At 37.3% G+C, this 27,833-nt stretch overlaps 1 protein-coding gene across 2 annotated transcripts in view; it reads left to right on the plus strand.

The window, feature by feature from the left end:
• Positions 1–27,833, plus strand: part of LOC142154032 (stimulated by retinoic acid gene 6 protein-like) — a 68,358-nt gene that overhangs the window by 38,071 nt on the left and 2,454 nt on the right. The window contains exons 10-17 of one of the 2 annotated variants that reach the window (XM_075210915.1): positions 2,622–2,772; positions 12,027–12,102; positions 15,836–15,917; positions 16,366–16,414; positions 16,497–16,614; positions 18,204–18,323; positions 23,172–23,335; positions 26,493–26,639. In XM_075210915.1, coding sequence (XP_075067016.1) covers positions 2,622–2,772; positions 12,027–12,102; positions 15,836–15,917; positions 16,366–16,414; positions 16,497–16,614; positions 18,204–18,323; positions 23,172–23,335; positions 26,493–26,639 — 907 coding nt within the window. The remainder of the gene's footprint in view (positions 1–2,621; positions 2,773–12,026; positions 12,103–15,835; positions 15,918–16,365; positions 16,415–16,496; positions 16,615–18,203; positions 18,324–23,171; positions 23,336–26,492; positions 26,640–27,833) is intronic. The other variant, XM_075210916.1, reaches the window with a different exon arrangement.

Genomic DNA, 27,833 nt, shown 5'->3' on the forward strand with positions numbered 1-27,833 from the left:
AGTCAAAGCTTTCTCCCAAGATCCAACCAGCCCTAGTGCTATACAGATTTAGTTGGTTTCTGCTAAAACATCGAGACTATGAACATGGGGTCCTGCCCATTACACCAAATGTGTAAACAAAAAAAGCAAAAATATACACAGAATTGTAAAATAAAGTTAAATTGTGTTGAACACACAATAAACCATTTATTTATATATAAATAATCTGATCTTTGTTCTAATGCCCAGTCTAATATGTTGAAAAAAAAGAAACTCAGAAAAACTCCACTCAACAGTATGGGGCATATTCAATTAAGCCAGCTATGCGCGGCTAGTGTCAACACGTTACTGCAACATCAAGGCTTTACGTTCACACACCATAGGGTTGCGAAGGGGAATCTGCAATGTTGCAGTACCATATTGACACTTTAAATGCGCAGCCGCGATTTGCCAGCTTAATTGAATATGCCCCTAAGGGGCATATTTAATTGACGGCGGGATCGGTGAAAATCCTGCGCTCAAAAAATATTACTGTTAATACGGTAATATCTCACTGGATTTCAGCTCGCAGCTCCCTGAGCTACGAGCTGAAATCCAGCGAGTAAATTACCGTATTAACGGTTTTCCCGCGCAGGATTACCGTAATAACGGTAATATTTTTTGAGCGCGGGATTTTCGGCGATCCCGTCGTCAATTGAATATGCCCCTAAGAGTGCCTGTTGCCTCAGAGTATTCAGAAGAGTGACCTGAACTTCCTTTATTGGGCAATCACAAGCGTTTTATTTACCATTGCTTAATCATCGGGGCAGCGAAGTGATACTCAGCTGCCATACCAAAAAATGTCCGAAGTGATAAAGGTTAATTATTGCTCTTTAGGCTCTCGTTCAGCTCTACTGAGAATGTACCAGGGCTCAGGTTTATAGTTTAAACAATAAACAACAACTTCTGTATATGAAAAAAAAAGGTTTATAACTGTGTCTAAAATGTAAGTGACTGAAATTTTAATTGATTTTGAGTTTTTCAATCATGCACTATGAGAAGTGGCGGTGTGGCACGCTACCATATATGATGCCACTTTGAGCACTGGTATGTATAGTAAAAAAGTTATATTTTGGATACTCTCCCCTTCCCTTCAAGAAATACTATTTATTTTTTGGGGGCAGGGTAATATTCATTTAAAAATCTTACTACCTGAAAAAAAATTATTGTGGCAATATTTTATTACAAGTTCTTTATCTGTTAACTCCAACCTGAGATGTCTTTAACAGAGCAACTATCACAGCAATACTGGACAAATAGCGAAAGTCTGCGAAATTAACCCCTTAATGTAGAGGGTGACGTGTTTTTGCCAACTATAGGGCTTTTCGCCCGTTGATAGATAAAGTTCTTAAACACAAACATTTTAGTATTAATGATCTAATTATAGTTTACACTAACATTATTAAATTGCATTGAAATTATTTATTATCAGATTCTCAAAATGTTTTGCTAGTTTTACCCATTTACTTGAAGACCACTTTTAAAAAATGATAAAATAGACAATTTAAATTCCATCTTTGTGAATTTAGCCATTGGGGCACATAACCACTGGCAGTTGAATGATATGTTTTACATGTGTTTAACTCGCGTAAACTGCACGTTACACTAAAAATAATTATTCCAATGGCATCTACACCCATTTACGTTCTTACTTGCAGTAACACTTTTTGGAACGCTACTTGTTCAATGTTTCTACAAAATGCTGGAAAAATTGAAGTAACATAAAACATGAATCGAATGCATCTGATATGCGTTTTTATTTGCATTTTTACTAGCTATAATAAAGGCTTCTAGCTGCAGATGTGTATGTAGCCTTAGGGCTAGATTTACTAAGCTGCGGGTTTGAAAAAGTGGGGATGTTGCCTATAGCAACCAATCAGATTCTAGCTTTCATTTATTTAGTACCTTCTACAAAATGATAGCTAGAATCTGATTGGTTGCTATAGGCAACATCCCCACTTTTTCAAACCCGCAGCTTAGTAAATCTAGCCCTTAGTCTGTTGGAATTCAGCTTCAGAAAGCTTTAACTTTCTTATACATGGCCTCCTTGTACATGGAGCATTATCAACCTCAGCTTACACTGGGAACGTCTGTATTATATGCAGAATGTAAAATGCACTTGTGGATTTCAGTTGCAAAAGGAGAATTTGGGATTTTTCAGAGCAGCACTCTAGAACAGAATATGTGACAATAAAATGCAAGCGCCCTTTACCAAATATTATATGAAGAACATTATTAGGGGGTAATTCAATTATGCATGATATGCCACTGAACATCACCACCCATGTTTAGCTGCGTGCATTGCGGTGTACTATGGTATCAAATTGCTGCAGATTTTCCTGCGCACTTCCTTAGAGTCCGCTGTCTGCTTCTTATGCCAAAGTATTGCAATGGATTTGGTTTACCTGCATTTCCTATGGAACCAACTATAAATATATCTAAAATATAAATAACAATAAATATAAATAAACATAATTAATATAAATTAATATAAAATGTAAATAAATATATAATACATATTATTCAATAGCTTTAGTTATTAATGTGATGACTATGCAGGAATTGCAGCTGCTTTTCTCATTTTCTGCTCATTTACTCCGCAGTTTCTAATTTTGGAATATAGTGTTGGTAGGACTGTTACACAACAGCTGTATCGCTGGGAAGAACAAATGGTGCAGATGGCACCTGATATGACATGGGAAGGATACAACCAAACAGTTGCCTCATTTAAGGAGTTTAATGGTGCCCTTGTGGGTAAGCAGTTATTTAAAAAATATTTTTGTTTCAAAATTGATTTTAAGGCACAACACCAAACTTTGAGCTCAATAATGGAAGAAAATATTAGAAAGTGAAAAATGAATAGTTACCTATTGTAATATATGTTGGAAATAGAATTGATTTTGTAGACAAACATACAGTTGATAAGTAGAACCATACAAGCAACATAGTAGATTATCTGCCTAATTTTTACTAAATTTAGCCATACACTAGTCTGTGCTGTCACTCTGCAAGAGCATAAAGTGAAAGGATCACTTATAAATTTGGCACCTAATGTAGGTGGACGAGATCAGACTGTTTGATGCTCTGATGAATTTGAGCTTTGTTGAGATATGTTACTGCTTTCAGACAATGAATGCACATACTTCTATTTTTTAGATTCTATTGTTCTTTTTTAACATATATCAGCTTATAGATATTTAAAATTTTTCACTGTATGTGCAATTTTAACATTTTCTGAACACTATGCAATAAACTCTACACTTAGACCCAGAAAGGTCTATGGGGGGTATTCAAATGTCGGCGGAAATGCCAAAAATCCCACAGTCCGCACACTATTGCCGGTATTACGGTAATAGTGTGCGGAAAAACTGTTACAACGGTAATTTTCTCGCTGGATTTCAGCTAGCAGCTCCCTGAGCCGCGAGCTGAAATCCAGCTAACTACTACCGTAATGACGGTAGTAGTTTTTACGCTGCAGGATTTCCGGAGAATTGAGTACGCCCCTAAGTGTAGATTTTATTGCATAGTGTTCAGAAAATGTTAAAATTGCACATACAGCAAAAAGATTGAAATATGCTTCTCTGTAGGGCTGGATCCTTATCCTTACAGTAGTCCACACAGGTACAAGTATACCACTAAGTGATACCACTACTGAGAATTAATTTAAATATAAATTTTTCTACTGATGCCCTCCCGGTTATCCCAATCTGCTCAACAAACAAATATGTACAAGTTTACATTTAAATATGTAGAGAAAATGACAGGCAACCCTGTAGTGTGTATGCTCCACTGTGATGATGGCTGTCTTACCAGTATGGTGAGTAAGCAATCTCAGTAGGCCTAAAACAAAGCAATATATCCAGCGGTGTTCTTTCTGCTCAAGCTGTTTTAGTACCAGCAATGTATGGGCTTAGTAATTACTTTTCATTTGAAAAAGGACATTTGTGATTAGAGTTATTTGTGTGATGCTCCTCCTCTTTAGTATGCTGCTATCTATACAGAAATTGAATTATGTAATTAAGTAAATCCAGATTTGTGGAAGAACAAGTACCCGGACCCGTTTTTCATGATTTCACCACATTTTGTTTAGCATGGTTCTTACATATATGTATCTTCTGTACGGGTATATTGCAACACACTTTCCTATCACCTTAATATAGGCTATGATTATTTTTATTGGCAGAGTATTAAAACATCATAGGGAAGTCTGTATAAGAGAAACAGTGTTATTAAAAACTATAGCAACTTTTTTACACTCATTAAATGTAAGGTACGATGTACAATGGTATTTGATATTTTGTTATTTTTATTTATGTTTTGTTTGGAAACAATTCAATAAAAATATTTGTTGTTTTTTTTTAAAAAAAAACCAAAAAACTATAGCAACAGTGACATCTGCAGGGCATACAAGGAGCTACCCAATATGATATACGAGGAAATAAAATTTATTTTTCTAATGAAAGGAAAATATTTTCTGTGCACATTAAATAATAATTCAAATAAATTATCTATACATATATTGCAACTCGATGTATACATACAAGAAATATTGGCATACCTTATTCTGCCCACAGCAATTTGTTACACCTCATAGTTGCAGTTACTATTCCATATTCCTTCTGTTGCCAAGATGAAAATGGACCATAGAAATGGATTACATCACTTTTGTTAGCAAACAATCACTCTGACAGTAGAATATTTACTCTATTCAATAGCAATATGGCAACAGTGCAAACTTTGTGCAAAGCTGAAATGATAGAATGTTATTTGGATGTTTTTCTTAGAAGTAGATCTTTAGTAAATAAAGAACCATAAGTGAGCACAGGCTAAACAACTAAATGGATGAAAAGTTATATTAAAAATCACCATAAAATTGATAACAAGAAATTTAAAGTGAACCTGGAAAATGGTAAAGCAGTGATAAACCTTTCAGAACATTTGTATTTTAATGAGTCATATTTTGCTAATCAGTCTGGTTGCATTGGTCCCGTGTTTGATGTTTAAAAAAGCAAGGAACTGGCGTCTCATGGGAGAAATCTGCGCAGAAAAGTACAAACGAGCGCAACACCTTAGGGCAGTGGATCCCAAACTTTTTCAGTTCAAGGCACCCTTAGGTCTCCATAATTTTTTTCAAGGTACCCCTAAGCCAAAATAATTACCAAGTAGTTCCTCGCCTTGCTTACCACAGGCTCTAGCTGAGGCACCCCTGTGAGATTGCTGAGGCACCCCAGGGAACCTAGGCACACAGTTTGGGAACCACTGCCTTAAGATATTAATTACAAGGTGCTTTACTATTATTTTACGTCTGAAATGCTACCACACTATATTTAAGGTATATAATAATGCTTAATTTCTTGGTACCCTCTTCAGAATGTGGGGCCCATTTTCAGTAACAAAGGGTTTGTTTTTTTGTTGTTTTTTTATTTTTTAAAAAAAGAAAAGTACATTCCACGGTATGTGTAAGTAGGTTTATTTCACTTTTTCCATTAATACCCAAATGTAAACATGTTCTTGTGAACAAATAATTTTGTGTATGTACTCTAGTGAAATGACTGTGTGCTGCTATACTAATCCTTTGGTTAAGTAAAACCCATTGCTTAATTTTGGATTTCAAATGTATTAATAGTGGTCAATTTGTCCTGCAAAGAATACTTTTCTGTGAGAAACATGAACTTCTGAACAAAATTAAACAGGCATCATAGAATCCAACCTAAGGGATGAATCCAGTACTGACCAATAATAATAATAATAATAATAATAATAATAATAATAATAATATTACAATAATATTCATGGTATTAATGATATTAATGCTAAAAATGATAATAATACAAACCTGTTAGGTCACTGATAACTAGAGATGGGCGGGCTCGGTTTCCAGATATCCGAATCCTACCGAATTTAGCCTATCCGAGTACCGAGCCGAGCACGCTTGGTACTCTCCCGCCTGTTAAGATTCGAACTCGAAGCAAAACGTCATCGTGACGTATTCGTTTTTCTGAGCTCGGTTCTCGCGAGATTTGAAAAGCATAAATACCAGCCTCCACAGCAATCCATTGCCATTTGACAGAGGGAGAAAGCAGGGTTAGGTCACACTGGCTATATCAGCGCAGGGACAGAGCAGTAATTGGACACATTATTGTTTCTATTCAATACCATTTTAATCTTAATACCAGTTGTTACAGCAGTAAGAGGAGAAGAGAGGAGGATTTTTGTTCAGTTTCTGGCACTCCAAGTGCTTTTGGGGTGTCCCCCATTCTTTTGCATACATTTTTCTGGCTGTCAAAAGTCATATTTGTCAGCAGTATAAAAAACAATTTTTAGCACTCCCAGTGCTTTGGCCTCATTAAAATGGATTCAAAACAGTCCACATATGAGCAGAATCAGCAACCAGGTTCTGTCACCATTCCTGATGGTAGTGTTCCCAGTACGTCATATGGAAAAGGCGATGTCAAACTACATAGTCTTTTGAAATCAGGCAAAAAAACACACACACCAAAAAACATTTACCGTGTTGAAGCGAAAAAGAAGTGTAACTGAGGAAAAGTTAACTGCCGATAAAAAAAAAATTGCCAACATGCCATTCTACACACGCAGTGGCAAAGAGAGAATGAGGCCTTCGCCTTTCTCTAATAGTGGCAGATCAAAAAATGTTACTGAGCCTTCTTCTTGTATGGTCACTCGTGACCAAGCAACACCAAGTAATTTGGAGTCTACCAGTGGTTCACAACTACTGTTACGCGTCAAAGATGAGCTGAAAGATTACAGTAAGGCATTAGTGGATAATGTATGCTCTGAATCAGAAATTACACCAATCCCTGTGGAGAGTCCATCCACCAGTGGTATGTCTAATCGTGAGCATTCTGTTAGTGCCAGTATACCCATAAAGAAGGGTCCTTTCAGCAGTTCTGCTGATGTGTGCCTTAACAGCCCGAGTGTAGCCGCTGATACACCAATTGAGGATGCCACTTTGGAATTAGAAGAGGATGAGGGGGAGATTTGTGTAGGTGACGAGGGCACTAATGATGATGTTGATGATTATGATGCAGACAGATGCCAAATTGCCTTTCTCAATTTCTATTTATATTCTAGACTCTATAACGGCTGAATAGTTTTCTATTTTACTCCTAGTTGAGAGGGGGTCTGTTGCAGACAGATACCAAACTGCCTTTGTCCATTTATTTTTATATTCTAATTCTACAGTCTATGCAGGCTGCTTTTTTTCTATTCAACTAAAAGTGCAGGGCAGGGGGGTTGGTTCATTGACAGCCACCAAACTACCTTGGTCCATTTATTTTTATATTCTAATTGTTCAGTCTATGCAGGCTGCTTTTTTCTATTCAACTACAAGTGGAGGGCGGGGGGGGGGTGGGGGGTGGGGGTTATAGACAGCCACCAAACTACCTTCGTCCATTTATTTTTTATATTGTTCAGTCTATGCAGGCTGAAACCAAAATGCCTGTGTCCATTTCAATTTATATTGTACAGTCTATAACGGCTGAATTTTTTAGTATTTTCTACAAGTGGAGGGGGGCCTAGAGAGACAGAAACCAAACTGCCTTTGTCCATTTCTTTATATATTTAACTATAAGTGTAGGGTGTAATATACACCCAAAGACGATGGCTGCATGGCCAATAGGCTAAGATGAAGAAGAAGACAATCAGGTTTGTGTGCAGAATTAAGGATGACCTACCAGGGATTAAACTGTTTTCTTCCTAATTTATTAGCTTTACAATTACATTACTTATCCAAGAAACAGATGGAGCACTAAATTTGGTTATTTTATGCCCAAAAACATTGATTTTTAAACAAAATAGCAAAACAAAACCAAACAAAACCAAAACCAAAACACGCAATGCCGGTTTGGCAAAACCAAAACCAAAACCAAAACACGATGGTAATCCAGATCCAAAACCAAAACCAAAACACGGGGGTCAGTGAGCATCTCTACTGATAACGGTGAGATATTTCCTTGTTCAATAAATAAACCCAACTGAAGCCAGGCAGCGATGCATGTTTACAAATCGATAGCTCATGTCCACAAGATCATTCATATATAATGTGACAAAGCCCCTTAAGCAATTCAGAAATGTTGAGTGTTCACCCAACTCCCATTTTTAATTTACCCTCTACGCATCATTTGCCTTTCCCCGTTCTCTTTAGTTACCCCCTGTCCCCATATTAATCTAACCCCTGCAGTATTTTACTTACCTCTCTACTTTTTCTTTTTGGATCCCTTCACCTTCTCTTCACTGACAGTGTTGTGATATTCAGTGGTGGAACAAGCAAGTCGCGGGCATAGGTGCAAAAACATTTCTTACCCCCCCCCCCCCTCCTCATATACACGCACAAAAAACATTGATACCTGCATTAAAACAATTATTGGCACTACACCTTAAACCTAGCATTGAGACAACATATAAAAGCTAACTATTTTCCACGTCAACTACTCATATGAGCTAGAGCCAGATTAAGGGGTATATTTACTAAACTGTGGGTCTGAAAAAGTAGAGATGTTGCCTATAGCAACCACTGAGATTCTTGCTGTCATTTTGTAGAATGTACTAAATAAATGATAACTAGAATCTGATTGGTTGCTACAGGCAACATCTCCACTTTTTCAAACCTGCAGTTTAGTAAATATATCCCTAATACTCCACGGGATGGCAAGACACTGTATGTATGTATGTATGTATGTATGTATGTATGTATGTATGTATGTATGTATGTGTGTGTGTGTATGTATGTATGTATGTATGTATGTATGTGTGTATATATATATATATATATATTTATATAGCACCACTAATTCTGCAGCACTGTACAGAGAGCTTACTCTAGTATGTTTTTGTGTGAGAGGAGAAAGAACATACTCGGGGAGAACATATAAACTCTCTCTCTATATATTATAATATATATATATATATATATATATATATATATATATAGTTAACCCGTGCATGATACTCATGCATTCTAGTCAAATCAAGCTACTTAAGGTGTTAAAAAGGTTCTTGTCATGCATTTGGGCCTAGCCCAGGCCTCCTCAGGGGAAGAGCGTTACTTCCCGACGCAAGCGCCCTTTTTTAACGTGGTTTTGTCCACATGTCACCACCTCATCATTTTTCTCCATCACCTCATCCTTCATCTTCATTGCCACATCCTCCATCAAGCTACTTAAGGTGTTAAAAACTCCCCACTGTCACCCCTGGCAACCACCAACCACTCCCAACTGTCACTTCTCCTCAAAGAAATATATAGGTCAGTGTATAACGCTGCCCAGCAGGTGGCGCTGCAGCTTGGTTTTTTTTTTCACTCACGTCACTAGGAATTTATATAGTAGATATATATATATATATATATATAAATATATATATATATATATATATATAGATGTATTACAGAAATTCTGGCATTTCATCTTTCTGGAATCATCAAGTGCTTTGCACATTTTTGCTCCAGTGTTCATAAGTGCAATGAATGACCTTCTCAGATTTTCACATTAACACAATCACGATAGACACCAGTGGCTTAACTATCACCATTATATAAATCATGGACATGTCCCCTTTAGTGTATTAGCTACTAACTGCCCAATTTTAAAACTTTATAAAAGCAAAGTGGCGTGCGACTCACTTCTGTAGTCTGCAGCCGAGATCCACAATGGCCCATGGGAGGAGCTGCTACAGCTGCGCATGTACAGCAGCTCCATATCTCCTATCAAGAAGCGCGGCGCTGAGGAATGGCTGTGGCTGGATAGCCTGACCAACTAACAGGTGAACCGACCAGCGGGGGGGGGGGGAAGTTTACTTAATCCGGACAAACATTGTCCAATGCTGGCGGGCCCTCTTACCTCTATGGGCCCTGGTGCCTTGCATCGGCCGCACCACCAGTAGTTCCGCCACTAGTGACATTATTAATTACATAACATCAGTCGTACTGCAAGAAGTTTACACACACTGTATACTATGGGACTGTGGGTTGATACACTTCTCTCTCACAACTGACATATTCCCGGCACACAGATTCTCATCCATGTGTTCTGAGGTCTCTCTATAGCATATCCTCCTTTTGTATGGATCGCTATCTTCTTAGTCTGTCACAAAACGCTCATTTCACATACTTTATTGCTAAATTTTCCTCAATGTTTCTGTTTTGTTTACCTCTCACATGTCCTCTCCCTTCTCTCTTCTTCTCCTTCCTTCAGCTGTCTCAACTGTCTCAAATCTCGTGCTCCATGTCACCTGACCTTTATCTTTTCTTCGTTGGTAAGAGTTAGAGATCCCATGTTTACATCTTAATTACGCTATCTTCATATTCTATTCCTGGATACGTCAGTTACATAACCACACACTTCTACACTTTTCCCCCTTTGACACGCCTACTTCAATCCTTTAAACCGAACTTACTGTATTGCACAGAGGTCTATATACCATATCTCCTGTATCAAGACATTATGCAATTCATAATCACAGTGCAGATATATATTTATGAAATAGAATCTTTACTTGTACAATAATGTAATAATATAATTTCAATAATATAAACGTACACACGGTACATATATTATAATTTCAACATTATTGACAATCTGTGTGTAGGTACAATAACTTATGTTACTAATTTCTTGCTCATGCATGCGTATGTGCGCATGTATGTATCTTAGAATTCATTACAGGTCACATGCTAGCTGCATTATTTCCACCTCACATATAGTGCAGAGACGTCCATAATTTCTTATTGCACTCAACTATATATATATATATATATATATATATATATATATATATATATCTAATATATAAATGTCTAGTGACATGTGTTAGTCTGTCTGTCTGTCTGTGTGTGTGTGTGTGTGTGTGTGTGGAAAAAATAAAACCAAGCTGTAGCGCCACCTGCTGGGCGGAGTTATACACTGACCTACTAAATTCTTAGTGTGTGTGGAAAAAAAAAATCAGAAAGGGCTGAAATTTGGTATACTAAGATGTTTTTAATTTGTTAATTGTTGAAAGTGTTTATAAAGATTTTAAAAAATATATATATATTTCTTGAAGGAGAAGTGACAGTTGGGAGTGGTTGGTGGTTGCCGGGGGTGACAGTGGGGAGTGGTTGGTGGTTGAGACCTGGGCTATGGCCCAAATGCATGACAAGAACCTTTTTAACACCTTAAGTAGCTTGATTTGACTAGAATGCATGAGTATCATGCACGGGTTAACTTGTGTATATATATATCCATATGAGTATATATATCACACACATCCCTATTTTGGTCCATATACTCATATACTCATATAATTCATATACTCATATACTCATACACGTATAGCTACTAACTCGATTACAACTCTCATCATTGAGTAAAATAGACACTTCCATGTGCAAAGTCATTACTTCAAGCATAGTATGAGGTTGCCCATTTTGAGAGCGCATGTTAACAAAGCATGAGGCTCTATGGTGGCCATATTTCTAATTGCCTGTTTTATACCACATAATATGTGGCTCTAAAAGAAGTACAGTATACATCTTATTAACACAAAACAATGTAACATGCATATTGCACAATGCAGTCCATATTAAACTCTAGAACTATACTTTAACTTTATACTTTAACAAAGTATGCTTAATCATTGGGACTTTTGCCAATTAATTCTAACACAGACTTATAGACACAAAATAATAATAAATAATAATAAAACTGACACACAGAGATCCCTATTGCGCATTTAAACAAATAAATGTGGTGGCCAAGCTAACACAATCTGATTTCCTTTTCCATTTTACGCAACCATGTTCTTGGCATACTACCTTAGAAATCAACACACTTTTTGTATTTACAATAATTTACAGCTGATAAAATAAAAATTAAAACAATAAGGTTTATTCTCCAATTTCCATGGTATAATAAAGTTAGATAGTTTATTTTTTTTATTAAAAAAATATTTTGTGTGTAAGTACAATTAAAGAGTTATTCATTTAATTTGTATTGATTTGTTTTGTTTGTTTTTAGGTGTTTGGTTTTTCACAACTTTCTTCGCTAGCGCAGTTACAGTGTCATACATTTTTCACATATTAGTCTGCTACAGGTAAGACCTGACTAATTCAAATGTAATCCCATATTTTATGCCCTTATGAACATTTTTGCTATATAGAGTTTAAATCAAACTACAATTAAACTTTATTATCTCTTAGTGTACCTAAGTAAAATTGTTGTTGTTAATTTCTTGGTGGAGGCAGAGAGAGTTATTTATTTACTATTTTTTTTTTTTAAATTAGTGATATAGGGAATGAAGGAGCAATTAACACTTGTACAACCCAAGAGATCTAATTTTAACATTCAGCACTTGGCCAAATGGACAAATATAGCTGAAATGAGTGACACATTTCTATTTCAAGAATAAGAACAATGGAAGAGATTTATATTCAAAAAATACTGTATATGGTTTGCTATTGCTGTGGAATTCTAACAGTATACACAATAGAATGATATAACCGCTCCAGGTTATATATGTCAATTAGCATATGTAAAATCAACCCCTATGTCTGTTATTTTATTTAACTTTCTCCAGGATATTGATATAACAATGTAATCCTGAAGGGTGCACCCTAGTACTTTAAGCATATATGCATAGATGGAAAGAGGACAGAAGTATATTTTGAGACACTCCGGGATGTTCACTCAAGAATAATAAAATCATATATTTTTATTGATATGCATTAAAAAGGTTTCATTGCTGGTTTCAAACAGATTTGCGAAAAAATAAAAACAAAAACTGATAAAATGCGGTGTTTAACATTTGTATAGTTATTAAAAGTTGCAGATTTGACTACAATAGCTCTGCTATCTCTACTATATCAATAAACACTTTTATTTGTATCCAGTTCCTTTACTCTGCTATTGAAATTAGTATTTTGGCTTTTGCTAATCTCCTTTATGTAATAGTGAGATGTTAGTTATATTAGCTAGATCTATTGTTGCAAATCAGTCAAGGTCATATAATAATTAGGCCCTTAAATATATTCTTCTTAATTAGAAGACAGATAAATAACTGAAATTAGTATACAGACTTCTCCCTTCAATATTTTGTTTTTTGAGAACAAAAAGTATTAATTGTCTCTCTGAGCCAGCTAGAGAATTTTTAATTCACTCTTTTAAATTTGTGCAAGAGCAATAGCAATCTTCTTTGCAATAAGCTCTCATTGGAAAATTCTTCCCTGAAATGTAGGGATTAGGGTGTAATGTTATATAATTATCCAGATAGCAAATGAGTGTATTAAATCTTATAAGTAGCTGTTTTAGTGTTAAAGTGCAGCCTATATGCTGCATTATTATTCAGCATATACGTAAAAATGCTGTTTGATAGGAGAAAATTGTTTAAGGCTGATTACTTAGAGGATTTCTAACTAGTGGCCATTGGTCACTTAACTGGTTAAGTGATTATTATTATTATTATTATTCAGTGGCTATCTGGTGATTTGCAAACTGCCTATAGAGAAATCTAGCTTGTAGCCATATGATATCAATAGCAGGTATTGGTAGTAGAGCATTTTGCTTAGTATGCTTTCTTCTCAAGGCAAAGAGAACGCATCCTAAATTAAACATCCCAGAGTGCCTCAAAATATACTACTGTCTAACAGTACCCAGACTGGACAGTGGGTAAAACAGAGTATATATATATATATATATATATATATATATATATATATATATATATATATATATGTGTGTGTGTATGTATATATATATATATATATATATGTGTGTATATATATATATATATATATATATATATAGGCCATACATACAATGTGGACAAAATAAATGCTGATGTGAAAAAAGGTAGGGAGAGCACTGCTTGTTAGAGAGTGTACAAATTTATTTGAAAAGGGCAGAGCTGAGACAAGTGTGAGTGTGGCTCAGGGTGAAGATTGGGACAGTAGTTAGTGTATATACCAGTGTCGCGTGAGCTGTTTACATACATAGGGGGAGGGGAGGGTTTAGGATGGAGGTGGGTTTTCAGAATGTTAGATGGCAGAAAACTTACTTTTTTACAGTATCAATGTTACTTACATATGTCATGGAGCCACATGTTATTCATTAGATGAAAGTCCCACATGATTTGATTAGATGTAGTCACTATGCTTCTTCTCCATTGGATTTCCACACAAGGGGGTAAATGTATCAAGCTGAGAGTTTTATGGCGGGTTTGAAAATTGGAGATGTTGCCTATAGCAACCAATCAGATTCTAGCTATTATTTTGTAGAATGTACTAAATAAATGATAGCTAGAATCTATTTGGTTATTCAAACCCGCCGGAAACTCTCAGCTTGATACATTTACCCCTAGGAGTAAGTTTTCATCTCTACTATTGTAGAGAGAACATTAAACGAACAGAGTGGCAGGACAGAAGGTAACTAAAATGAGGGGAGTGGGTAATTAGGGTAGTTAGCATTGTCTTGTGTGTGCATGGGGATGAGGCTATATATGGTTTCATTGGACATGATGCTCTTTCTATGTAAGGGCTTAATTTGATTGGCAAGAGGCTAAAATTATGTATACATGTCACAGTGGACTGGACTTGAGGCTGTTAATTTTGACATAGACCTGTATACGGGGGACATGAAACTGTTATGCAGGACACAGGGCTGTTATGGTGGGCATGGAACTGTGGCTGTCCTTGGGCTGCTAACCTGAGCACAGAGTTACATGTGGTTGGCATATACTGGGGGCTGAAGAAGCATGTTTAAAAGGTCACTAATGTGGTCAATAATTGTCCATATCCCTATTGAGGAATTGTACATATACCTGCCCCAACACAGAGGGTTTTTTTTAAAATCTTGCCAATGTTCTCTTTTTCATTTTGAGAAACAAAACTTTTTTTTGCATAACTGTACTTTACTGTATACCATTTCATTATATCTTTCCATATACCTTAAACATTGTGACATTTCTTTTGGCGTATTAAACACCATTTAATAACATAATTTATTTGTGTTCTTAACAAATTCATGTGCTAATTAACTTTATTGTTATAATGCTACATAATTGAAATACAGGGAATTGATGGATTTACGGACTGGTTAGTTTAAGTTGAGTTGTGGGATATAATATAAGGAGAACCAAAGTGCTAACTTTGAAATCAAATATTGATGGTTTTAGGGTAACACACACATCACACAGGCTAAGGCGAGTGCTGTAACTTGACAGTAGGTATCAATAGAATACAGTTTTCAAAGTGATTTACAATCTTGCATGCACCCATATACCAGCAAACACCAAGACATCTCAAATTGTACAATGACAACCATATAGGAAAAGGCTTAAAACTCACATTTACAGTGGAGTTCACAACGTCTAAATCCTAGAAGATCAAAACACAGTTTGGAGCATTGAAAAAATTAATTGATTACTATTATTTCAATTAGTTATTTAAATAATAATCCCCTCAGAACAGGTAATATAATATTGGTCAATAAAGACCAGGCTAGAGGAATTTAAGATCCCAGGTGAGCCCAATTTCAAAAGAAATTGTGTCTACCAATGTGATTTCAGCTCAGTATGGAGGGCCTTATATCATGTACTCCTCCTTACTCGGCTCAGTACAGCAACAGTTCCTATTGCTCGACCCCTAATGGGGCAAGGAGGGGATCATGAGCAGAGACTGTTATTGTAGCCGCATGCTCCATGTTCGCGGTCTGACAATATTTCAGGCTATTATTAGTAGTATATTGTCAGGAAAACAGATTTTAAAGTTGCATACAATAACAACAAGTTGTCTGTTATTGTACTTAACTAATAAACCTTTGTGTTTTTGCAGAAAACACATGAAGAGACTTTGGATTGGTGAAAAAGGTTTCCTTCCTATAAAATATCAGAAACCCTTATCCTCTCAATGCGTGGTAAGTTTGTTTTATGGGCACTTCCCCTGGCTGAACACTTTTTTGTGTGTCTAATAAACTTGTTCTATGGGGGGTATTCAATTGTTAGCAAGTTCGCTAAAATACTCGCGCTCGAAAACTATTACCGTTAATACGGTAATATCTTGCTGGATTTCAGCTCGCAGCTCCCTGAGCTGCGAGCTGAAATCCAGCGAGTAAATTACCGATTTAACGGTAATAGTTTTCGAGCGCGAGTATTTTAGCGAACTTGCTAACAATTGAATACCCCCCATAGAACAAGTTTATTAGACACACAAAAAAGTTTTTTGTTATAAAATTGCATATTGATCAGCAGAAGTATCAGGATGGCTCGTATGTGGCCAGCACATTCAGGTGTATATATGTCTATAAACACAATGTCTGTGATGAAAAACTACAATGTCTATATATCTTTCTCTATCATACCTAGGCTGCAATAGCAAGATACTCTGGCTGGCAAGTTGCATATATTTTATGGGGTACGTCGACAATACTAGCTGGAGAAAAAAATGGATGGTGTTCTGTTCTTAGGATTACTAAAATGCTCTTCTTATGTTGCAGGTTACTTAATAATGCACACAGTGCAAAGTATTTTTGGCCTGGCTTTTGCGTATGGTGTTGTTTTTCCAATTAAACATGGTCAAGCTATAATATTTCTGAAAGGCTTAGGAATTTCCATGTAAGTATATGTTACTGGTTAGAATTTTGTTTGATTGTTAGTTTTATTTTTCACTTTGATCATTTTACACTGTCATGTGATGTGCAGATTATATTTACATTTGTAAAGTATTTGTAAAGTACACAAAAGGCACTATTGGCATTAAGTATGTGCATTATGTCAGAAAGTATATTTTGAGGTCATTTAAAATCATCTAGTTAGTTTAGTAATTAACACATATAGCTAAAACCGGGGATAAATCAAAATAAACAATATTGACGCTTTTTCATACACCCCAACTGTCCCAATTTCGGCAGGACAGTCCCATAGTCATTACATTTGTCGCAAATGGAAGTTGGAAAGCAAGAGAGCCACCATCAAAGAGTGTTTTACTGCGGGTTGGGGAAGCTTAGTGCTTCTCAGATGCATCCCGATGGTGTGGTTATGCCCATTATGATTTGGTCACTTCTCTAACATGATATGGGTATGCTCCTTTTTGGGGGGGATTATCCATGTTCTTATGTTTTACTTAGATTTTTTTAAGCAAATATTATACATATATAATAAATAAAAACATAAAATGGAGGATCTAGCGATTGTTGGGAGGTATGCTTTTGTTGTGATATCTACAAGCAAATTTAAAACCACTTTATTAATACTATAGCAAGGCAATCTTAGTAAATTGGCACCAAGGGCATTCCTCCACTACTAGACATCTAGGTAAAAGATCCTGGAGAGATTCCAAAACCTAACTCTACAGGCCAAACTAACCCCCCATTAATTTGAAAGAAAACCCTAGACTCAGCCCAACCAAAAGCCCTCTTGGGAGCATGCTGCCCTTGGAGCGTCTTTGGGTGTACAGAGAGTGGTTTTAGCACACACATGTAGGGGTGACAATTTAAGAATTGTTTTCAAAACTCATTTTCTGCACTGTACACATTGAAGAGTTAATTATTTAGTTCATTTAAAAGCATTCATGACTGGGAGTGATTTTGATATAAAACATTGTTGCAACCGTGCCATGTGCCTGGGAGAGTAGATCAAAGTTAAGAGCATGGATAGCTGCAGCAGCTGCAAGGATGTATGAGACTGGGACCAGTGCTGTAAGAATGTATGACACAGTGCTGCAAATATGTATGAGACTGGGACCAGCTCTGCAAGGATATATGAGACTAGGACCAGTACTGCAAAAATGTGTGACACTGTGACCAGTGCTGCAAAAATGTATGACACTGGGACCAGTGCTGCAAGGTTGCATGATACTGAGACCAGCTACAACTACTGAATCACAAGTGATAACCCTATCACTTCCATTAGTTAGGAGCTAACTAGCTTGTGGTATTGGTCAAGGCTAGGACCACAAGCTTATGGCCCAGGGCAGAATGTATAATAATACATTTGATGGAGCTCCAGTAATCTTTCTCCCCTGGGCTCCCATTAGATATTGTGCAACTTTTAAGCTTCGTGAATGAACTGCTATAACAGGGAGCTAACACCCTTCTGTAATGCTGATCCTGCAGCAGTAACATTCAGCACAGACACAGAAGTAATTTAATTGCAATTCCATGTGTCAAAATTGTTAATTATTATCTTTTTTTTTTATTTTTAAGTCTTACAATTGCGATCGTTATTGTGCTGATGACATTGCAATTCCTATTAGCTGGTAAATTCTTCCTGCAGAAGAAAATGTCCCCTGAAGATAAGAAGAAACCACTAGCTCTAAACAACAGGTATTGTTATTAATTCATAAATGGCAAGTATTGTCTGCTGCATGGTAAAGTTGGAAAGTCAGCAATGTACAATATTCAGGTGCAGCCTGATATATGTCATCATCAGCAGCAGCAGCTATTTATATAGCGCCACTAATTCCGCAGTCACTCAACGTTTTCTTGGCTTCGCCAATTATTTTAGCAGTTTATTAGTGGGTAGTTCTCATTAGCAGCCCCCACTATTGCTCTCACTTGAAAGGGAGTCAACAACAGGATTTGGTCTACTGCAGCCACATAAGCTTTCCATTCACTGAAGCAGGCATTGTCTACTGCGCGGTTCTCAAACAACCAGACACTTCACAACCTTTTTCCCTAGAAGTTGACGCTGTTTTGTTTGGAGTAGGAGACATTCTTTTTCAGAAAACATCTACTGGAAAACACCATCCATGTAGTTTTTTCTCCCGCTAGCATTAAAAAATTATACTATTGGGGATAAAGAACTGTTGGCTATGAAATTACAACTGAAGAATGGAGATATCTCCTCAAAGGTTCTCTATTATATAGCAGTCTTCACATATCATAAAAATATATTATTCATTCAAACCGTCCCAGTGTCTAAACCCATGACTGGTCCGGTGGTCTTATATCTTTTTCAGTTGTTTTTTTCTTTTAACATCAATAATATTGAACTTAAACAAACTTGTGGGACACAGATATTTTCCAGTTTTAATCTTCATATTACCTTTAGACCAGGGAGTAAGAACCATAAATCAGATGCTCTTTTGAAACTGACCAAAATTCTAAGATTGTGTAGAACCATCCTATTGTAGATCCCAAGTGTCTTCTGGTCAAATCTACAATCTCTCCTCCTGTTCCACCCCATGGAGAGACATTTGTATCGTCCAAGTTCCAGAAAAAGCTTCTCATTTTTCTAACTTTTCCAGTCATGCTGGGTCTCACAAAACCCTGGAACTTATCTCTCAAGATTACTGCTGGCTGTCCCTCTGTCAGAATGTGAGAGACTTTTGTTTCAGCCTGTTCTGTTTGTGTACAGCGCAGAGTTCCTTGTCAATCTCCTTTGGGTCTTCTACATCCTTGGTCAATTCCTGAAAACCATGGTCCCATATTGCCATGGTTTTCATTACTGACTTTGCACCTAGTAAGAAGCATAATACCATTTGAGTTGTGATAGACTAGTTTTCCAAGTCGGTCTATATCATTCCTCTAATTGGCTTAACCTCTGCTTCCACTCTGGCTATTTTATGTGTTAAAGAAATGTTCTGCCTACACAGATGTCCTCTTTCTGTCTGACCATAGGATGCAATTTGTTTCCATGTTTTGGAGCGCTTTATGCAAGACCGTCAACATCCATCTTAACTTCTCTACTGCTTATCATCCTCAATATAATCGCCAAATAGTCTGCTTGAATCAAGATCTAGAGACTTTTTAAAGAATTTACACCTCTGCCAACCAAGATGACTGCATTGAATGAAAATTCATAGTCATTTGGTAAGGGATTATCACATGCTTCACACAAACAATTATGGGATTTGCAGCTTTTCTTCCCTTGCACAGAGTCCACATGAGTACTGACAAAAAGAGAAAAATATAACAATCTAAAAAAGTAGTATTTCATTGTAGAAAACTATCCCTTACCAGGGGACTAGGGGCTTACCTAAGGGTATCCTTCATGTTTTTGGGGAAGGGTTTTGAATCAATTGTGCAGAGTTGTTCAGAAGCTTGAAGAATAATTTAGAAATGTGCAGAATAGCAGTATTCTCATGAGAATATCACAACTTAATGATGCCAGCATTATGGCTTGCCATTATGACCTTTTGAACTATCTAAACTGGTAAAGTCAGATGTGCGCCAAAATATCCAGGAGTCAATACATGATCTTAATGCCTTTTAATCAAGCAGCGTTAGAATCATCATTACTGTGTGCTACTATATGTGCACATGCACACAAATTCCTCTACTCGTTGCTGGACCCAGGTACTGCTGTATGTGGCTGCCAGCTACCCTGGAGCTATGGGACCTGAGTGACTGTATTAAGTGAGGGACTACACCCAAACTGCTAGTAGATCACCTGGCTACTAGTGCACGGAGCCTTCATGCTGGGGCTGACACGTCAAGGCTTGATTAAGCTTTGCAGACATACTGTGCCAGCCCTGCTGCAGCTACCCAAATGGCAGACAAGAAGCATCTCTGGGAAGCCAACTCTTGGAGAAAGGTTAGCCCAATCATTATACAAATAAAACACTCTCACTACACTAAATAGCTCCTTACTCAGCTAAGAGGCAGGTAAAACTACACCAGAGTAAAGTATGAGTCACCTTATTTGTCCTCCAAGTGTGTCCTTTTTCCTATTTCTACTCAATTGATTAGGGAGTTAACCCATTTTAAGGGCTGCCATGGAATGAGCAAATGAAATACCCTTCCCCCCTCATGTAGCCTGGTTCTGGATTTCTAGGCTATGGAGTACAACATTCATTATAACTGCAACTGTTTTTACTGCTGCTTCACTCACTCAGTTTCATTGTTCTGATATTTTTCACTATGCTGCAAACAAAAGGTATGCAGAGGAGATGTATGCCCCCTGCCTAATCTCATAATTCATTTCCTGGGAGGCTCGGGGGGCAGTGGAGAGTACCTGGTCAAAGAGGGTATCTTATTATTGAAAGATAGATGCTCACTTTCACTAATTTGACACTCTCCTAAGGCAGGTACACCTATCAATAAATACATTCTGTTTTAGAACCTATTATTTGCAGCATACTGTATATAGACAAGCCATTGTTAGTGATGAAAACATAGCCAGTAAAAACAGCTGTAGCTCCAACAGTTAAACAGTAAAAATCAAGAATTTGGGTGCAAATTTTAATCTACACAAAATAGCTATCAATTATAAGTTTGTAATGCTTATGTTTCAATAATATTTATACACAATTTTTATTTTAGTATTCGTGTTATATGCACCAAGATTTCTTAGTATATTTTCTTGTTTGACAAAAAGCTCTTTTTCACTCTGAGAACCTGTACATCTGCATAATAAAATGAATAATGTATAATAATATAAATTGTATGATCAATCTTATTATCAACCCAAAATGCAAACTGTATTGGTGAGTAGTTTTATTGTATTATCATGTGAATTGAGTTTAATATTAGTCACTTATTTACTGTTCTTTATCAAATGAGTTTTGCTGAAGGCCATCTCCTTGTACATAAGATAGAGATCGCTCCCACTCTCTTGTCTTATTCTGAAAGCGTTTGATGATAGAATGTATTAGCTACAGGTGAAAGCAAACAAATCCAAGATATGAAGATTATACCTGTGTAAATAAAGCAACCTGTTTGAGGTTTTGCTATCTTTATGGGCATTATTTAGAGTGAGGAGTAAATCCAGCAAAGGGGGCAAATCTGCACCTATGCAAAACATGGGGTGTGAATGCAATCTATTTTGTGTGCAGGGAAAAAGCGGTTTGCTTTTGCATGTAGCACATAAATACTGTGCACCTTTATTTTTAAACTGTGATTTAGGGTTGAGCTAGGATGCTCCTCACCCCGACCAACTGTAAAATACCTATTTATTAATCTGCAGCAATAAGGCTAATTTTCTATTCTCTCGATAAACTGTGATAGAATATCACTTATCGCTCCAATTTATCAATAAAATCTCACATAGGCAGCCAAACTGACCAGGAGCAATAAGGCTTAACTTCGCTAGGCCAGTCTTTGGAAATATGCGCATAACTCAAGACTTGGGCTATCAATTCTTCTAATCAAAAAATAAAATAAAATAAACAGTAAAATAAAAATAGTTGTACTTGTGCCACCACTATCCTAATAGGTTTTGCATTGGGAAGCTTTTGATGGCAGTAACCTATTCATAGATAGGGTGGCAAATTGTAAATTTGTCCCACTTTGGCGCATAATATGGTTTTGCCATGGTGCAAAATTTATCCCTGGATTTAATCCTAACTTTAAATGAGACTCTAAATGTGTAGTTCTGATTATCTTTTACTAACAATGTTTCCTGCTTATGTACAATACTGTGATGCAGCTAAATGTGTGACTTGATACCTGAAAGTGCTGAAAAGAAGATATTAGAGCACATTCACGTCACTCACATGAGAGTTTTCTGGAGTTGCATTCTAAATGAAAAACAATGTGAGAAATATAGTAGGGAGAGAGCACAGCTTAGAGATCTATTAATCTGCATATTGTGTCACCTTTGCACTTGCAAACAGCAATTATTATTATTATTAATTTTTATTTATAGGGCGCCACAAAGTATCCGTAGCGCCGTACAAGGACAATCAATGGCACAGTACAAGGTGAAACAGCACAGTACAAGTAACAGTAAGCACTATAACTCTGGGGGCTCAGGCACAGCATGAAAGAGAAAGAGGGAGGGGAAAAGTGAGTATAGGCAGGTAACTATGGCCCAAGAGGGTGGGCACAGATGACAGGTTGAGAGTCACTGAGGGGAGCGGAGAGAAGCGAGAGGAGACAGAGGGCAGAGGGACCGAGAGGAGGTGAGCAGAGTAGCTGGAGAGCGCAGTTAAAAGTGATGGAAACAGGAGGTAGGAGAGCATATACAGTATATGTCTCAAAAAAGACTGTGCAAAATAACATAGACTCCCTTTTCTATCAATAACTTAGAAGCCATTTATTTGATTGATGTCTGATGTCGCAAGGATATGTACCATATGGAGTAAGTAACAGCAACTCTTTTATACCTAAAAGACTAGAAATGTGTTTGAACCCGATGTTCTGGAGATAGGAAACTAATGATTAAATGTTATATTTTACGTTATTCTTATTTTCATATCCTCGTACTGAACACATTTTTTTCCTTTTCAGGAAGGCATTTCATAATTTTAATTATTTCTTCTTCTTCTACAATGTGATTCTTGGTTTGGGTGCCTGCTTATTTCGTCTTCTCTGTAGCTTGATCTTGGGAAGTTGGTTAGTTGCAAGGATTGACCGTACAATATTACAACGTGGATATGAGTCAGCTGACATGGGTAAGACATTTCAGTGCAAAAGCCCTATTATAGTTTTTGCCAACAATAGGGCTGTTTTTCACTTTACCCAGTATACCACTGGACTGCTGACAGTAACTGCTGCTGGGAGTAAGACATCTTGTGATATCCTAAAATTGACACTATTCATATATGTGACAGTATCTCTGTAAAATAGGTAAATTAATTTTATCATCAACGGGCAAGTCAGAGCCCAGAAATATTTTTTTGCAATATTCTATTACCATCAAGCCAGGTTTGCAAACACCATTGGTGTTCTTTAGGAATTGTGCTCAGACACCAAGTGCTTTGAGCTAAGCAACAGTCTTGTTTTATTTATATCAGAAATTCAGAAGTAAAAACAGTGTTTTGTAAAAAGCATTGTTTTATATATACATTAGTTATAAAGGCAGAAAGAAAATAAAAATAATACAAATAGGAAATGCAGCCACAAAGTGAACACAGTATCCAATATTAATATTATTTCCAAAGCTTATTCATCAGTGACAGCAAATGCATTGATTATCAGAAGGTATGAGTAGGCACAACCAGTTGATTGAATTCCAATGTATAACTTGTCACAATAAAATGTAAAATAAAATAATATAATATATGGTAAAATTACAGTAACATAATTAGCATAATAATAAGTAGTCATGAAACAAATGTTGATTCCTCTTCAATTAGCAGAACCAATGATTGGCATGCCCCAGAATGGTCCAGTTAATTTTGTTGGACCATTTTCAAACAATCCTGAAAATTTTGTTAGCTAAAGATAATCATTTGACATTTATAATATAAAGAAGCTCCACTTTATGTGCTTTGCCTTGTGTGCTTGCAGAAACTGAGGTTTTTTGTTCCAAAATATCCTAAACACATATAGTATAGTATAGATGCCACAAAGTACAAAAAAGCACATACAGACTTGCCCATATAAGCACTTGGCAGAAAAGACTTCCAAAGTGTTGACGAGCAATAATAATTGACAGATTGTGTCATTATACAGGTATACACATTTTGCATCCACTAGATACATTTCTCTATATGATTTATAAAAAATACCCACACAAAGGAATCACTGATAGACAAACGGGGCATTGATGCTGGCCCAAAAGAGGGATTGTCACAGCAAGCGTACCAATTGTGAGGTACTGCATGTGTTGTGTTCATTGCATAAAATATTCATGTTTCTTCTTTTCTGGAACAGTATACAAATATAGGACCCAGTATCCAAGTTAGCCATCTCAGTCATTAAGGGGCCTATTTATCAAAGCTATTCCCCCCTGTTAACTCCCCGAAAACAATTTACCGCTAAATTACTAAATATTATTGTAGCATTGCAGCAGATATATCAGATATCTGCTGCTTTGCATGTATTATCGCTTTTCTGAGCACTACACATAACAGTCTATGGGTAGTGCTCATTAACGGTATGTATCAAAGTCTGCCCTGTGAAATCTTTCTCTTTTTCTACGTTTTTCTAAGCTGGCATAAATTAACATCATTGTGCCCTGGTGGTTGCCCCTATCACACAGCCCTAGTTACCACCCTATGCTCTAAAGCAGGGGTCCTCAAACTACGGCCCGCGGGCCACATGCGGCCCTCTGAGGACATTTATATGGCCCGCCGGCATGGCCAGATTAAGGGGGGGCACAGGGGGCACGTGCCCCGGGCCCCCCTCTCTCCAAGGGCCCCCCGCCGCCTGCATCATCTCACCTGTCAGCAGTGCCGGATTTTTTTTTCAAATACACTCGGCGTGTGTGCCGGCAGTCGGCGCAAGGGGGAGGGAGGGGTACCCTGCTGCGTCGCCAAGAGGCAGTCTCAGGCATTTTTTTTCCCCAAGTACACGCAGCGCGCACGTCAGCGCTTGGTGCTGGTGTACTACGCGGGAGGATGGCCGCGGAGTCTGCCTAAGTAATGAATGAATGAATGTGCAGCGCGCCCTAGTCTCTCCTTGCTTTCTTTTCAAAGTGGGGACTGTGCAGTCTATTGATACAGTGCACAGCCCCTACCTCACGTCTGATGGCCACTCCTGTTCAAACTCCGCGGTAGGGCCCACTTCTTCTGACCTGTGGCTGCGCCCTGCCGTCCTGTACAACAGCTAGAAATCTTAAGGTGAGTAATTTTTAAGAAATGCAGGGACACATAAACACTGATATATACATTAGGTGCACACTTACACTGGGCACACTTACACTGGGCACACTTACACTGGGCACACATATACTGGTACACATTTACTGGTACATACACTGGGACACGCATACACTTGTACAGACACACTGGGCACACTTACACTGGTACACACACTGGGCACACATACACAGGTACAGACACTTGGCACACTGACACTGGGCACAGATACACTGGTACACATTTACTGGTACATACACTGGGACACGCATACACTTGTACAGACACACTGGGCACGCATACACTTGTACAGACACACTGGGCACACTTACACTGGTACACACACTGGGCACACATACACAGGTACAGACACTTGGCACACTGACACTGGGCACAGATACACTGGTACACACACTAGGCACACATACACTGGTACACACACTAGGCACACATACAAAGGGACAGACACTTGGCACGCTGACACTGGGCACAGATACACTGGTACACACACTAGGCACACATACACTAGTACAGACACCCTGGGCACACATATACTGGAACCAGACATTGACCATCTCATTAGCCAAAAGCAGGCCCATAGTTCCCTTTAAAATACTGGTTAACTTTGTTGATTTAACTTTACTTCATTTTAAATATTGTATTTGTTCTAGTTTTGTTTCTTCACTTCAAAATAAGATATATGCAGTGTGCATAGGAATTTGTTCATAGTTTTTGTTTTTACTATAGTCCGGCCCTCCAACGGTCTGAGGGACAGTGAACTGGCCCCCTGTTTAAAAAGTTTGAGGACCCCTGCTCTAAAGTAACATTCTTTGCTCTAAGCCTTCATACAAACTAGTAACAAACAAGTTTTCTCCTGTGCTGCTTTTAGCTGCATTCACCATATTGAAAGTAAATGCTACTCGAATGGATTGACAAGGTTTTGCAGATTGGAGGAGAGGGATTTATGCAAAATTGTAAAGTATGCAAGAAATAAACTAAATAAATAATCGTATTGTATTTTTTTAAGGTTACAACACATGGATTGGAATGATATATGTGGATCACTATCATACTAACCCGGTACTTGTAAGTTTCTGCAACATTCTTCTTACAATGACAGCTGAAAAAAGGTTGAAAGCATCACCCGCTTACTGCGTGTTTAGTAATTCAGCAGGTTAGTGAGACGATTATGTTTCTCTCTTGTTCTGTATTACGTTCGTTCATTCATTCAAAGCTTCTGGGATTTTAGACAATTCAATTCCTTGGCAAATTAAAGTAAGATGTTCAGAGTCATATAATTTGCTTGCAATGTGTGCAATTAAAATCATTAGGGAAGTGGTTGACTATTGGCCAGCCAGATAATAATGGGAAAATGTGTTTAGTGGAGCTATGTAATACAGTCAGGAGTTTTTTTGAATATAGAAGGAGAATAAATGTAAGCTAGTGTGAACTGCATTGTATGGTGATAATTGGGTACAAGAAACTAGGGAGGTTAATATGCTGCCTCAGGAATTCTGTAAGCTTGCCTAAAAAGATGATTTTTCAGGGAGCACTTGAAGTTTTGCAGGCAAGGGAAATACTTGTTTTACGATGAAAGAAATTCCATTGATTGCAGAATAATAAAGTAATGTAACCAGGAATGGTAGCAGGTAAATAGTGTGGAAGAGAAGCGCAAATATTGGGCAGAGCGGAAGTTTCGAGCTGGGAGATATTTTGAGACAAGGTCTCAAAAGTGTAGTTTTGTTAATGGCTTTGTATATTAGTTGAATTATTTTACATTAGAATCAGCAAAGTACAGGCAACCAATTGTAGGAACTAACAGATCAGAGCAGCAGTAGAAGAATTTTGTGCAAGGAAAATTAATCAAGCTGCTGCATTAAAAATAGATGGTAGTAGTTAAAGTCTTACTTGGGGAAGAACAGTAAGGAGGGAATTGCAAAAGTTAATGCGGGAGGTTGAGTGCATGAATTAACGTTGTTGAAGTAGTATCCTGTCGGACATATGTGCTTATTCTGGAAATGTTTCTAAGATGTATGTAACAAGATGTTGATACAGATTGGATGTGGGGATGAAAGGACAGTTCTGAGACAGCAATACAGTAGTTATGTCAGGTAGTCATTTTCTTTTAACGGTGGGAATATTATTAGCTCAGTTTTTGTAACATTGAGTTGGAGGTGGTGAGAGGACATCCATAATGAAATGGCAAAATATTCCATAAGGTGGGCCAACAGAGATGATGAGAATTTTTTTATTAGTGAAGCGGTATAGATAAAGAATGGTAGAGGACCTAGCAGTGAGCCTTGTGGTAATCAAACCGATACAGGAAGCAGAGAGGTGATTCCAGAGAAATAAACAATGAATGAGAGGT

The sequence above is a fragment of the Mixophyes fleayi genome, chromosome 1 (assembly GCF_038048845.1).
Source record: "Mixophyes fleayi isolate aMixFle1 chromosome 1, aMixFle1.hap1, whole genome shotgun sequence".
NCBI classification, from domain to species: domain Eukaryota; kingdom Metazoa; phylum Chordata; class Amphibia; order Anura; family Limnodynastidae; genus Mixophyes; species Mixophyes fleayi.